This window comes from Malaclemys terrapin, chromosome 1 (genome assembly GCF_027887155.1).
Source record: "Malaclemys terrapin pileata isolate rMalTer1 chromosome 1, rMalTer1.hap1, whole genome shotgun sequence".
NCBI lineage: Eukaryota > Metazoa > Chordata > Testudines > Emydidae > Malaclemys > Malaclemys terrapin.
Genome location: NC_071505.1, coordinates 163,369,001 through 163,385,056, shown reverse-complemented (window position 1 = coordinate 163,385,056; position 16,056 = coordinate 163,369,001). Strand labels below are relative to the sequence as shown.

General features: G+C 41.3%; 1 protein-coding gene across 3 annotated transcripts in view; it reads right to left on the bottom strand.

The window, feature by feature from the left end:
- Positions 1 to 16,056, bottom strand: part of EPHA3 (EPH receptor A3) — a 300,651-nt gene that overhangs the window by 201,808 nt on the left and 82,787 nt on the right. For all 3 annotated transcript variants that reach the window (XM_054046029.1, XM_054046033.1, XM_054046037.1), the window contains exon 3: positions 1,211 to 1,871. In XM_054046029.1, the coding sequence (XP_053902004.1) occupies positions 1,211 to 1,871 (661 nt within the window). The remainder of the gene's footprint in view (positions 1 to 1,210; positions 1,872 to 16,056) is intronic.

Below are 16,056 nucleotides of genomic sequence, written 5' to 3'. Positions count from 1 at the left end.
ACAACAAACATTGTACACTTGATCCCTTTGGTCTCCCATACTCCTCTCTCACATTCTGTGGGAAAGCTATTTTTGTTAGAAGAGGACTCAGAATTGCATAGCTTTGGTTGCGGAATCAGAGGTGGTTGCTCCCATCTCCCACGATTTCTCCTACACACATGAAGACTGTTGGATGGCCTATGTAAAAGGAGTCTACCAGTCTCAAGGAAGTTCAAGGTAATGGTCTAAACTACAACTTATTGCACTAGCTGTTTGCTGGGATAATTGTAATACCCCTTTTTATACGAGCACATTTCAAGAAGAATCATCATAAAAACACTTTTTTTGGCAGTATGAGGCTAAGGATTTACAGAAAAATTTTCATAATGAAAACAAATTACAAAATGGCATTTCCCACAAAATGGAAATTCTGAGTTTTGACCATCTCTAGTCAGTAGTGACCAGTCAAGTTACTGACCAAGGCACCAAGAGACTAAAAGAAAGACCCAAGTATCTTTGAGTAAAAGGCAAAATATAAAATCATCATTTCATTGAGACAGCTGAGCAAATGTTGAAAGAAGTTTGCAAATGAATCTAGATTCAAATGCTTCAATAACTTGGCTTTGACCAATCAAGCCCCAATATGTTCCATTTCTAGGAGTTTTCACTTAACCAAGTTTCACTGACTCACATGTTTGCAGAAAATGACTGAGTCAAAAGTTTGAGGATTCATGGAAATGTAACTTAGAATCTGCAAACATTAGTATTCGCTTTGCAAGCATTTGCACACACAACCAATGTGGAACCAGAATCAAAACCATGTATTTTACCTGACCGGTCACAAACTAACCAACACAACTCAAGTATCAAATACTAAACACAGAGGACTGCAAGCAATCAAGCCAGAATTAAAAAGTTTCAAATACTTCAACACAACATATACATTTGAGGAAATTGTAATGGGCTGTTAGAAAGTCTGTGAGAGGGAAGCAAGTCTAGATTTGCTGAATTCAGTATTAGCTGTGAATTATTTACTCAACCCTAATAAATAAATATGGTTAAATAACATTATTTACATAAATTAAACAAGAACTAATTTAATGAGCAATTTTGTGATCTAATAAATCTCTCATTAGCTTCTGAAAAATTAACATAAGCCAATATATGGAACATAGACAGATGGTGAAATCCCTGTTAATAACTGAACAGTGAACATGAAGTACTTTTTTACCTTGGCATTCATAGCCTCTTTCTTCATAGCCAGCATTACACAAACACTTTCCGATGGGCACTAGCCATTCACCTTCTGTACTGCAATACATCTTGGGTGGGTCTTCCTCCTTGGAGTGATTGACACAAGAACCTTGCACTTCCACTAATGACTGAGAGTCCATAGGTACTGTATCTGGAAACATGGCCAGGTTTTTTACAGTGAAAGGGCACTTCTTGAAGTATACTCTCACTGATACTAAGGCAACACATGCACCCACATCTTGAAAAGCCAGGTAAAAACCTTTCCTGCTGACAGGTCCCACCTCACGAACTTCCGTATTGAGCTTGAGAATTCGATCCCCAAGATCCATTTGAGTGAAGCTCTCATCAGCTGCAATGGTGTCAATCTTTGTAAACTGATGTTCTCTGAACTTGACCGAATGGTCATCATCAGACTCCATATAATAGAGATTGAAGGTCTCTTTGCAAGTGCCCAGAACCAGAGGGATGCTATTACAGTCCCTCAAGGTAAACTTGAGCTCCACATAGATTTTCTGAGCTGAGTTGCGTGGAATCCAGTTTGTTCTCAGCCAGTTGTTCTGACTGTGATCCATAACATTGCATACCTGATAAGTTCTGATTGGTGTATAATGTTCATCAACTCCACTAATTTCTTCCCACTGAAAAAAAGAAAAGAAAAATATATTAAGTATATGGATTATGTCAACAGCAAGAGTAATTGCATTTAGAGCTTCACATTATGATGAAACAGTATAATGAAGGGTCTGAACTCACTTTAGAAAATGTCCCTGCTGTACCTAGAAATTTGATGGGAAAACCTTGTCAAATGTACACTTCCTGTTCCCATGAATACATTAAGCATATATAGCAGTTACCATTAAGTAGTCAACATTTATCAAGTTACCACAAAGTTTACAAGAAAATTGATAGTTATTTCCCTATATTTAGAAGTGGTAACTGTTAAATGTTGACTTTTTAAATGAGAGAGACAAGGCGGATGAGGTAAAAAAAATGTATTGGTGAGAGAGAGATGCTTTCAAACTACACAGAGCTCTTCTTCAGGTCTGGGAAAGGTAATGGGAGTGTCACAGCTAAATACAAGGTGAAAAATATTGTTAAAGAGTTAGTACAAGAGTGAAGTCTTCACCATTCAAGGTGAAGTGGACAATTAACACCTCTGCAGTCATAGGATAAAGGAGCGTTAGTGGGCTACAGATTGCTGTAAGGAGACATCAAAACAGCATCTCAATTGAGTCCATGATTTTTAGTGTCTAGCAAAGTGATGAATTTAAGCTCCCCATCTCATCTTTTGAAGTTGTTGTGGAGGTTTCCTTTGAGGACAAGAACTGAGAGGTCAGATATGGAGTGATTGTTTTATGAGAAGTGTTTGCCACCAGTGTTTTTGTCTTTTATAATTTTTCTGTGTGAGTTCATTCGAGAGTATAGTGATTGTCTGGCTTCATCCACACACTTGTTATTGGGGCATTTGATGCACCGGATGAGGTACATCACATGTTAAATGGTAACCAGTGATGTCTTTTTAAGACATTAAGATGAAAGCTTATGCCCAAATAAATCTGTTAGTCTTTAAGGTGCCACCGGACTCCCTTATTGTTTTTGTGGATACAGACTAACATAGCTACCCCCTGATACATTTTTAAGGCTGATCACTGTGTATATCCTTATACTTAGATACTCTAAGCAGTTGAAAAAGTCCCTTACAAGGTTTAAACAGACATCTCAAGAGAAATTCACGGTCTGTCATTGGCCACTGTTGGAATTCAATTAGTTCATAATGAAATTTTAGGGCTTTAACAGTTTCTTTAGATGCCTCTCACTAGAAAGCAACCTACTTCAGAGATTGCTGTTTAGTTCATCTGGTACCATGACCCAGTCCATTTTAGCTTTGCTACCACAATTATTAAAAAAAAAAAAAAATACCATTAGCTTACCTTTCATAGCATCCTGATTACTCAGGTCCTCCCAGTGCTAGATAGGATTTTACACCACACTCTTCACAATGGTATCTTACAAATATGGTCCCATCGTACAAATATTTTTGGATATTTTATCTGACAAATGTATGTATTTTTCCCGTTTGCAAAATATTCATGAACCAGTCCCAATTTCTGTCCCCATATTGTTAAAACACAAATATTTGCAAGTTACTTTACAGAGAAAAAAAATCACCGGGGAGGGTGGTCACTTCAAGTATTCTCCATTAGGCCAGGTCTCCACTACAAACGTACATCAGGATAAGTACATCTCTCAGGGGTGTGAAAAATCCACCCCCCTGAGCGACACAGTTATATCGACCTAACCCCTGGGTAGACATCGCTATGTCAATGGGAGGGTTTATCCCATCGACATAGTTATCGCTTCTCTTGGAGGTGGATTAACTGCACCAGTGGGAGTTGCTCTCTCATCAGTGGAATATTATCTTCACTGAAGCACGACAGTGGTGCAGCTGCACAGTGCAGCTCTCCCACTGCAGCATTTTAAGTGTTGACCTGCCCTAAGTCACTCAGCCTGTGTGACTGGACTCTTAAGTCACACCGTATTTTTTCTGCTCCTGAATGGATGACTATAAAAAAATTTTAAATGAACAAAAGCAAACGGTGAGCAGCTCTTGGTATATTAATACTGTTTGCAAATGACTATGAACGTGCGACTATAGTATCAATTCCACCAAAACGTTAAGCAAACAAGAATTTGGACCTGCAAACGTTCACAAGTATTAAATAATAAGGAGTATAAACCGGACTGAACTTTGCAGATATTTGTTTGAATTCTTCGGCATTACTAACCATCTTTTTGTTTCAATACGGGACAAGCTCTAGTACATCAATACCAACATCAGGCTGCTGCCATTCAGCATGCACTTTACGCATTATTACAGTCACCATGTACAGGCTCTTGACTGCTAGCAATTTCAGAATATCCATCAACCCAAGAATGGAGCCTGACTTATGTGAAAGACTCAGATGACTAACATTTTAAATTAAAACAAAACAGAAAGTAAGAGACAAAATACATCCAACCCTGAGACTCATAAAATACCTGTTACAACTCCCAAACCTATTCTTATAGCTTTCAAGGGGACTACATGTACACACAGGAATACAACTGTTGTCATACTGAAGTCTGGCTGTTTTTAGCTGTTACAGAAATTCACCTCACACATCATTGTCACTCTTAGAGATACACACAATACATTCAATAGTGAAAACCCTATGTCACACCAGCAACCTGATGTAATATAGCTAGGGAGTACTCAGTCCTAAAACAGAGCTTCTGCATGGTACAAATTTTGGAATGTGTGAAGTAGATGGAAGTAAGTATTTTCAGAGGGACCACAACTATTCTTCAGGACAGATCAGAAAATTTTCCAAAGAAGTGCCTTCCTCAGTGCACCGACATCAATTCTGCATTTAAGTTTTGATTCTGATCAACATTCATCTGATACAGCATCTGCCATCCAATGATCTCAAAGTAGTCCATGGTAAACATTAAGTCACTAAGCTTCACAAATAGGGTTGCCAGGCATATGGTTTTCGAGTGAGGGTGGGGGAGAGCAAATGATGGAGGGAGGGGGATGTAGAGAGGGGGTGGGGCCTCGGAGAAGGGGTGGAGGAGGGGGGGCTTCAGAGAAGGGGCGGGGCAGGTGTTCAGTTTTGAGCAATTAGAAAGTTGGCAACCCTACCTACAAAACCCCTGTGAGACAGGGAAGTATTATCAACACTTTACAGATGGTGAAATAGTCCCAGAAGGATCTATTGACCTTTCAGAAGTCACATAGCAAGTCAGTGGCCTAGTCAGGAATAAAACCCAGGAATTGTTAATCCCAGTTCCATTGAGCAGCATTCCAGGGCTTCTAAGGGCCTGTCTATATGAGAACGTGGCATGGGTTTAATTTAAGATATAAGACACTATTACCAAACAAAAAGTGTCCTTATAGGGATTTGCACTGGATTAACTACATCCATTTAAAAGCAGATTTAAATTAAACCAATGCAACTTCTGTAAATGGACAAAGACTCAAAGGAAAATACTATCTATATGTTAATCATCAACTCTTGCACTTTAACTATGAAATGTAGGGTTTCCTGAACAAATAAGGTCAATTATTGAAATATCTCAAGATTAAATTAGATAGGATTATAAATAACAGTTACTAACCTCTATAGTAACTGGAGTTCTTCGAGATGTGTGGTCCCTATCTGTATTCTTCTCTGGCATTGTCATGCACTCCACATGCTTGAGACAGGGTAATTTTTGCTAGCAGCATCCACTGGTCCACTACTGCACTCTTCCTTCCTCTCCTTGTGCAGAGCAACCATCTCTCCAGTTCCTTCTACACCACAAATCATGAGTGAAGGATTGAGACAGAGGAGGAGGAGTGCGCAGATAGTGGAATACAAGTAGGGAGAACACATCTCAAAGAACTCTAGTTACTGTACAAGATAAGTAACTTTTTCTTCTTCTTCAGGTGATAGTTCCTATGCATATTGCACTATGGGTGACTGACAAGCAGTACCCACTGAGTAGAAGGTGTGATGCCCTATGTGGCTGTGAGGTGGATCGCAGCTCTTATGGGTCCAGTGGAAAAAATTTTTGACAGGAGGCTGGGAAGGAGGAGTGTTGTGTTTGTTTCTCTGCACCTCTGCCACTTTTGTGGCATTTCATATCCCCTTTGGTGGTAGAAGGCTTGTGGTACTTGTGAGGCTGCCCATGACACGTCTTCTGTGTCACCATATATATCCCCAAGGAGCGGAGGGTCACCCTTGAGTCTTTAATTCAGTCATTTCACTAAATAAGCTATTTCCATCAAATCCTCCACAGGGGATTGAACTTCCCTGGGGAATCCTGAGGAATGAAGTCAGGATTTGCCCACCATAACAATGCAATCACCATTGATCTTGAGGCTGTCATCCCCTAGAGGGATGTTCTAGTCACCAATCTACCCTCCTTGATAAAGGATTGAAATTGTTCTTTATCCTTGCCTCTGAATTCTGAAATCTTACAGTAGTTCACAAAATCATACTTTTACAGCAAGGCCTGGTAATTGCCTATTTGATGTAAATACCTTCCTTGTGAGGCGGTCCAAATGTTTGGCTTCTTCATCTGAGAGGGTGGACCTTGGGAACTGTTGTCCACCCCTTTCAGTGGCAGCTTGAACCACCAAAAAAGTGTGGGGCAGGATGAGTGAACAAAAGCTCTGCTCCCTTGACTTTACCAATTCAGGATATTGCATGGACAGCTCCTGTGGTGCTCCTTAAGACCAATGAGAAGGATCCAGCATTGGTGAAAGTTGTCCCAAAGAGATAGGTTACCAACAGTCCCAAGGGGGGTACCCCATCTTCTAAGTTCAAGGTAGGTCCCAGGAGATTATGGATCCCCTCCCTGGACTCACATCTTTCAGTGGAGGTGATATTGGTCCCTCCCAATGTCAGATTCACCCAAAGAGGAAAATGAAGGTTCAATTTGTAATGGTGGTGCCACCAGGACCATTGATGCAGAAATGCCAGGACTGGCAGAAGCAGGATTGACTTCTGTCATAGAGTTCATGGATCGATGGTGTCAGCATCTCCCTTGTAGAAAGGACCAGATCTGATAGAAGGGGAGATTCTGGATCCTGACGGATAACATCATACTGAGTAGTGTATCTATCCCCACTCAGAGAGAGAGAGAGAGTGTGTGCGTGCGCGTGTGAGAGAATGAGCACGAGCGTGCCAGCCCTTGGAAGCTGATGTCTGCTTATGCAAGCATGACGCTGCATGTGGTTCTTGGTGCTTGTACTTTGTCACTTCCGATGGTTGTCCTGGCCTTGGCTCACATCTTTCCAGGCTCAGTTCCAAAGGTCCCGCTCCTGTTGACGGTGCCAATATAGAGGCACTCAATTTTTGGAGCCTGCAGGTCAGTATAGTGACCTTTATGGCATCCTGATCCTTGCAGAACTGGGCACAGAGTCACTTGACTTGGAAGGTGATGGGGAAGGCGGCCTCCAATTAGGGTGGATCAGAGGGGTGAGGGGGAGGATTTCTCTTTAGGATTTTGAGAGGGCTTTCTACCCTTATGGTGAGCCTGGGAGAAGGAGTCTTTGGCTCTACCCTTGTTCGCCCCGTATCAGAAGTGGTAGTGCTAGTGGCTCTCTCCTCAATACCTCTGCCCAGTGTACGGGAGGTGGAAGAGAGGTCTGCTCAGCCCAGATCAGACTGGGGGCCTCATGGCACTCTCCCTGAGATGTTCCCTACATCTAAACTCCGGTGCTTTCCAGGTTCAGCTGGGAAAAGAGCAGGAGATAGTGTAGTTGGTGGACGTATGAGCTTCTCCGGGGCAGTATAGGCAGCTCTAATGGTTGTTGCTAAACCAGGAAGCATCACGGGCAGGAGATTCAGCTTTTGAAGCAAGAATCCTGAATATAACCTGTGTCCCATACCAGGGAGTATGCAGAGGAGGGGAAGCTTGGAAGGAGGGGTTCCCAAAACCTTTAGCTAAATGAACTACTAAAAACTAAGAACTAACAACAAATATTTATATTTACGGATTAGAAGTTGAAGGACCAGTCTGTGGACACTGGAGGGTTCTATCTCAGACCACACAGAGGTAGAAAGGAACTGGAGAGGCAGGCATCTCTAATACCCTCCGTCTGGAGCACAAGGAGAGGAAGGGCACAGGTGCAGACCAATGGACATTGTTAGCAAAAATCTTCTGGACTCAGGTGCATGGAGCGCATAAACAGCCACAGTGGAATACACACAGGGACGCACTTGAAGAACAACAGATATTTTATCTGGAAATTTAAAGTAATTCACAATGATTTACAACTGATTTACTTACCATCGTCTGCATCAATTAATATACTTACGCTTCCTATGGTAGATATAAACAAAAATAGGAACTTTATTTGAAGAATTAGAATTGCTCAATAGACAATGCAATTTTATTGCAGTAATTACATTGAAGTTTCATACGTCTACTAACCCAACAACTTTCTAAGCCACCAAGTTTACGTAAGCACTTGAATGTAGATGTATTAATTGTATGATAAAGCAAATAGCACCACTATCTTCTCCACATAGACGATTGCAAAGAGTAATTATCACTTCATTAATTTGTAATGAAGACCAAATGGCATGTAAATGATTGCAGATTGCCATTCCAGTCCAATTGTTCCAATGGGAAGGCTCCAAATACTGAGGTACTTCTGAATAAAGAGCCCAATCCTTCTTCTGTTGAAGTTAACAGAACGTTTGCCATTGACTTCAATAGATACATGATTGGGCCCAAAAAGCAGCGTTATGAGCCCTAAATTACACTCTTCATGCAAGAGACAAGGTGGGTGAGGTAATATCTTTTATTGTACCAACACCTGTTGGTGAAAGGGACATGCTTTTGAACTCCTCAGAACTCCTCTTCAGTTCCCTGCAGCTTGGAGTCTTGTCTCTTTCACTAAGAGAAGAAGCTGGTCCAATAAAAGGTATTACCCCACCCACTTTGTCTCACTCATATCCTGGGACCAAAATGGCTACAACAACTCTTCATGGAATACATTTTTCAAAAAAACATAGTGGCCAACCTCACATGATAAAATTCATGTATCACCCCCCCCCCCCCAGCATGAGATTATCTTAAAATCATTATAGATTTTATTAATATAATAAAATCATAATAAAATAACAACAACAACAATTTGGAGATTCAAAATACAATTGTACAAGTTAGCAATACTGAGTAAAGGAGATAGCTGTTCTCAGTGCTAATTTTACTGACTTAAATAAAGGATAGCATGGCCACATTTGCTATGACATCTAATCCTATGAAGGCACATATGCATAATTTATATGGGCCTTTTTGATCAATCATATCCTACGGGACTTCTCATGCACAAGATTGCTCTGAACATGGCTAATCCCAAGGCCCCTGTTGTTTGACTGTTGCTAAATGCTACATTCATGCCCTACTTCATACCATCAGAAAAGTGAACAAGCGAGCTCTCTTTAACGTAAAGGTCACTGAGATATAAACCATCACCCTCCCTCCAGAATTGCAGTTGTAGTATTCCCTTTATGATGTACTTGAGCTCTGTTGGTATAGAAACAGATCAGATAATGCTCAAATAAATCTAGGTCTCCTAAAATGCAGCACCTTTTGTTGGCACCAGCACATTTACTTCTATTTTTTATCATTATGTTGTTAACAGATAAAACAAATAGTCACCCGAACCTTTAATTACAGTAAATGAATACTTTAGCTTGGTAGGGAGAGGTAAATGTCACTGGAATATTTTCTGATTACAGATCTTGTTAGAAGCTAAGTATCATAGGGGAAACAATCAAACAGCCTATTTCAGAGCATCATTACACAGTCAATGTAACGTTACATGTAATGATTTACGGACTGAAATCACAGTACGAAACAGAAAGCTTGGCAGAGGGAGAGAAAAAACTAAAGACTCAACATGAGATAAAGTTGCTTTCAGCTGAGATTTGAAAATAGAGTGTAAAAAGCGTAGAGATACAGGAGGATTGTTCCGGATAACAGGAACTGCAGTGGGGAAGGCTGTCAGTTTAGTAGTGAGATTTTGAAAAGGGCCAACGATAAAGCAGAGAAAAGATTAGAAAGACAAAATGGAAAAAAAAAAGTATGGAAGGCTTTTCAAATAAAAGGATATTTTTGAACTGGAGCCAGAAATGCCAGTAAATGCAGAGCCCAGCGGAGCTATTTGAGAACTGCAGTGATGAGATCACAGTTCTTTGTGTATGTGAAGTAGAGGGCAGCATTCTGACTATACATGAGCCTGGAGAGTTGGGACCTCAAGAGGTCACAGAGAAGGAAAATGCAATAGCCAATATGAGCGAGGACCATGGCACTGATGAGGATCTAAGCCAAGGGTGGGCAAACTACAGCTTGTGGGCTGGATCCGGCCCCTCAGGGTTTTGGATCCGGCCCGAGGGATTGCCCCCCGTGGCGCCACGGGCCCTTGCCTCCAGGCTCCGCCCCCCACAGCTCCCATTGGCCAGGAACAGGGAACCACGGCCAATGGGAGCTTCGGGGGAGGTACCTGGGGGCGTGGCAAGGGCAGCACATGCGGAGCTCTCTGCCCCACCTCCCCCAGGGACTGCAGCACTTCCTGGACCAGCGCAGGGACAGGGACAGGGACAGGGACAGGGCAGGCATGCAGGGAGCCTGCCCTGGCCCTGGTGCATGCTTTCCACCCCAGAGCCTGAACCCCTCCTGCACCCCGGCCCCCAACTTCCTGCCCTAAGCTCCCTGACTGCACTGCGCACCCCTCCTGCACCCCAACTCCCTGCCCTGAGCCCCCTCATAGCCCTGCACCCCTCCTGCACCTCAACCCCCTACCCTGAGCCCCCTGTTGCACCCTGCACCCCTGTGCAGCCAAACCCCTGCCCTGAACCCCCTCCTGCAGTTCGCAGCCCTCCTGAACCCCTGCCCTGAGCCCCCTCCTCACCCCAACCCGCTGCCCTCAGCCCCCTCATACACCCCGCACCCCTCCTCTGCCCCAATCCCTTGCCCTGAGCCCCTTCCTACATACTGCAGCCCCTCCCACACCCCACACTCCCTCCCACACCCCAACCCCCTGCCCCGGCCCTGCATACAATTTCTCCACCCAGATGTGGCCCTCAGCCCAAAAAGTTTGCCCACCCCTGCTCTAGGCCGAAGTGGTGGTAAAGCAGTGGCATAGATAGGCAATGATGTGGCAGAAATATGAGATGAGGAAGAAGAAAAGTTCAGGTTCAAGGCAGATAGTTACAGACGGAGGCAAACAGGAAGTCTGAGTTCAGGAAAAAACTGGAGCAGACAGAGCTATGCTTGAAGATAGCTTTGAACATGTTTTTGTTGAAAGAGTCACACATTTACCTCATCCAGGTAATCAGGAAAGGTGGATGGAGAGAAGTAATTAAAATGTTTCAAGAGATGTTTACAACTAAGTACCACCAGCATAAAGAGGCCATGAAAGGAACTTATCAACTGCATAGAAAGACCACTCAACCTTTGGCTCTTCCCAGATGTCCAAAATGAGATATTTTTGAAGTGTTCCAGTCTGAAGTTATATACTTCTCAGATGATTCCAACTTAATACCCTCACCCAGTTGTCCTACTGCCTATGGACTGGACCACTTCTTGCCTCCGTCCCTCAAAATGATTATTATTCTAATGCTCTTAGTGTACATAGCACTGTACAGAACAAACAAGAAAGGTCCCCTTGCCTCAAAGCCTGACGGTCCAACTCAGAAAAATAGGATACAGGGGAAACTGTTTCTTTGATCCTTTCATTCACTCTTCCCTTTGAAGAAATTTCTCATCTCAATATAAGCTGCCACCACCCTCCATTGTTACATTAACCCCCTATTCTGCAATCTCACACTAAGGGTCCATTCTGAATCAAGGAAGCAAGGTGGCCAGAGATTATATAGCAGTACATAGTTTCATGGCAGAACTGAAAGGGAGCCGTGGAATTGTGAGTAGGCAATTTTCTTTTAAGACAGGGGTTAGGAAAAGACCTAGAGGGGGACAACTGAGTAGAGAAGCAATAAACTACCATTATTTCTTGTTGTAGAATGTCCAGGGTGTGGTGGCAGTTGGGGGGGAGAGATTGAGGAAGGGAATCAGTTGGGACATTGGCAAGGCAAGTGAATAGGATTTTGTATTTATTTAATGTACCCAACAGTGACAGATGAGACCAAAAACTGAATTCTGGTCTTAGTTATACCAGTGTACAACCCAGAGCAACTTCATTCTCCTCAATGGAGTTACCCTGCATTTACGCTGGTGTAACTCAGGAGAGAATCTGGTCCATACTACATGACTTCTAGAATCTGTCCTGGTTGGTTTCAGATCATAGCATTGTTTGCAATACTCTGCTATTTCATCACCATTACTGTAAGTGAGCAACAACCCATTAAACAATCTGATTGAGATTTTCAAAGGCACCTAAGGGATCTGGCAGCCTAATTCCCATTGAAATTCAATATGAATCAGGGGTTTAACTCCTCTAGGTTTCTTTGACAGTCTCAGGCAATAGGTTGAACAATATATTTTTACAAATTTATTTTTTATTATTTGTTACAAAATGTGATATTTGATGTGATTTGACACACACACTGTTCACAATTACTTTCAACTATTCCCCATGTTTAGACTACTGTTTTTTTTGTAATGATTGGTAGTTAAAAGATATATAAATGAACACATCTGAGACACAGCGCTGAACCCTCCTAGAAAACATACCAAGAACATGTTGCTGAGAAAAATCAAAGACAAAACAACCCATTGGAAGCAAAGATACTGGAGGCACATGAAGATTGTTTCATGTGCTAACAAGCCCCAGACATCCTGGACAGAAGGGGAAAATCACCACTTAATTCCAAATAAAAAATAAATTGTGTGTGATATTCTTGTTGTTAGCCTAATTGACTTGTGCCACCTGTGAACTCCTCACACAGGCAATAGCAACACCAGAACAGAGGCAACAGAATTTGATAATGTTCAAAATTGTCATAACTCTCAGTCTAGTGGTTTTCTCCATGGTACTCAGTAAAATTCTGCAGCAAAGAAGGAAACATCTTTAGTACATATGTCTGGGAGATGGATATAAACACATTTTTATACCATTTTTTCAACCTTCTGCTATTTATTCAATGAATTTCTCTTCTAAACTATATAATCACTGCAGTGGGAATCTCAGATTTCAGATCGTCTGTATGTGAACATTAACATTTTACTAACTGAATACAAAAGGACTGATAATATCATTCTTTGCTTGGTTGCCAAGCAATTGCACTAACAAAAAGTAAACAAAAAAGAAGGGAACGTATTAATACAGTTCAGCTTCGGGGCCTACATACTACAGGATTAGTGTAGGCAATGGGTGGGTTATGTAATTTTTTTTTTCCAATTTAAAATTACTGTATAATCCCAGTTCTGGCTAACATTTTAAACTTAAGCGTCTAAAGTTCGGTATCTATGACCACATTTCAGCATCTAAGTGGTCTAATGTTCAGAAGTCCTGAGCATCCTTGGCGTAATTCAGGTCCTAGAGATAGAGATTGCCTGTCACCAATAATGGACCACAAGCACAGTAATTCATAATAATGTGCATTATATTAGACCTGGTAGGAAAATGGGTATAATTCTTGGTAGAAAATTTTGATTCTTTGTCAAGAAAATGAAGACTGGATTTCAACCATAAAGTTGGACCAGAACACTCAAAATTATCAGCAGAAAGCAGCTAGTTTGTGTGGAAAAAATTTGTTTTGTCAAAAAACAATATTCCGTCAAAAACTGTTTGAATGGCAATTTTTTTTACCAGTTCTATTTTATACCCTCAACAAGTAGTTCATAGAAATTAATTTGTGTCACTAATCGATAGTGAGTCCACTGAACTTCACTGCTTTTTGAGTATAAAGAAATTCAGTCAACCAGTGTTTTCTTAACCAAGCTTGATTCTATTGAGATCCTCCCCAAATTGCAAGAGTAAACAAATTATTTGGTAGAGTGAAAGCTGAGCATTACATAACCATTAGAGCTATAGTGAGCCCTTTGCCAGTTATCTATTAATCATCAAATCTCACATAAACCCTTATACCATTTGGTGTAAACCAGAAACTAACCTAAGGCCCTTAATCTTACTCCCCAAAGGAGCTGTGCCATTAACTTTAATAGTAACATGAAGAGACCTCTAGAAGAGGCCTCTTTCTGCTATGAGGCTTCCAAATCAAAGAAAGGAAAATAAACAGACAAACCTCCTACTCGCCAAACAATGATCATTAGAGGCATCAGCAGAAAAGTCCTTCTTTTTTTTTTTAGTTAAAATTTTATGACACTATCAAATTATTTCAAGTAATTTTCTGCCTTTTCCCTCATTAATTAGCTAAAAATATAATTGGTGGTATTAAATATCTTATCTTCTGTATATCATTGCAACATAAGGCACCAATCCCCAAAACCTTATGCTCACAAATATTCAGCACTCATTCAAGTACAGCAGTCTGGTTAATTTCAACTGGACCACCCTTGTGAGCAAGACAATGTTTGTGAGTTATGGTTTTGGAGGATCAGGCCCTAAACTGCTGCCTCCATATGATATGGGAAATACACTAATACTTCTATTTAATTTCTGCTTTCCAGTCTGTTAAATACTTTAAATGATTTGTATGTTTTTTTAATAGCATTTTTGGAAAGAGCATTGCAAACATTCAAGATAAAAAGGAATGATTAGGCACCTTTTTGTTTTTAAGATGATAGTTTTCTAGTTAATGTTTTATACTGTAGTGCTAAACTTCGGCAAATACTGATCAGTACTGAAAATATCATGATACTACATTTCCTGTATCTTTTCTCTCGTTTCATCATTCAGCTTCACAACATGCAGAACAGAACAAGAGAAAGAAATTATAAGATAAATATGGCTCAGTGATTGTATGAATGCCAAAACATTACATGTAGAAAGCCTTGGAGAATGGCAATGGAGGATTTTGTAGGGGGGCTCAAAAAGTAACATGTAAGTTGGAAAGAGTCCAGAACTCCTCCAGTGTACACACTGTGATATAGTGTGAGACGAGGCTATGATGCTGGCAGACCAGGTGCCAGCTCATGCCAAGGCCCCAGGCCACACTGAACACTTACAAATGAATAGCTGGAAACCAGTCTTGCTTATGTGTGTGTTAGCGTTGTCAGAATAGATATTAAAATGTTAAGTTAATAAGAATATGTATAGTGTTTATGAAATGCTTGTTAGGAAGCTGCAGGTATTGATCCCACATATATTTACCTCTGTGGCTCATGGTATAAAGTTATATTGAGTGTTTGCATTGTAAACCTCTGTAATTGTGTAACCCCCCCGTCAGGGTTCCTTCCCCACTCTGAACTCTAGGGTACAGATGTGGGGACCCGCATGAAAACCCCCTAAGCTTATTTCTACCAGCTTAGGTTAAAACCTGGTACTCTGCCACCACCAAGTGATTTAACAAGAAACAGGGAAAGGACCAGTTGGAGTTCTTCTTCCCCCAAAATATCCCCCCAAGCCCTTACACCCCTTTCCTGGGGAGGCTTGAGAATAATATCCTAACCAATTGGTTACAAAGTGATCAAAGTCCCAAACCCCTGGGTCTTTGGACAATGGAAAAAACAGTCAGGTTCTTAAAAGAAGGATTTTATTAAAAAGAGAAGGTAAAAATCATCTCTGTAAAATCAGGATGGAAAATAACTTTACAGGGCAATCAGATTCAAAGAGCCCAGAGGATCCCCCTCTAGCTTTAGTTTCAAAGTTACAGCAACACAGGGATAAACCTCCCTCTAGCAAAGGAACATTCACAAGTTGAGAAAAACAAAGAAACTAATACGCCTTGCCTGGCTATTACTTACAAGTTTGAAATATGAGAGACTTGTTCAGAAAGATTTGGAGAACCTGGATTGATGTCCGGTCCCTCTTAGTCCCAAGAGCAACCACCACCAAAACAAAGAGCACAAACAAAAGCCTCCCTCCACCCCCAAGATTTGAAAGTATCTTGTCCCTTTATTGGTCCTTTGGGTCAGGTGTCAGACAGGTTACCTGAGCTTTTTAACCCTTTACAGGTAAAAGGATTTTGGTGTCTCTGGCCAGGAGGGATTTTATAGTATTGTACTCAGGAGAGTGGTTACCTTTTATAGTTATGACACCCCCCAAAACAGGAAAAGCAGCATTAATCAAGGTAAAGTGTCCCTCCTGCATACAAGATGGCCCATTGAAGGCAAATAAGATATTGTGTAGCACCAAAGGACAGAGGCCCTGTTGACTGCATTCCTAACTCCCTCCTGGAGACCTATGCATCAACACATCCC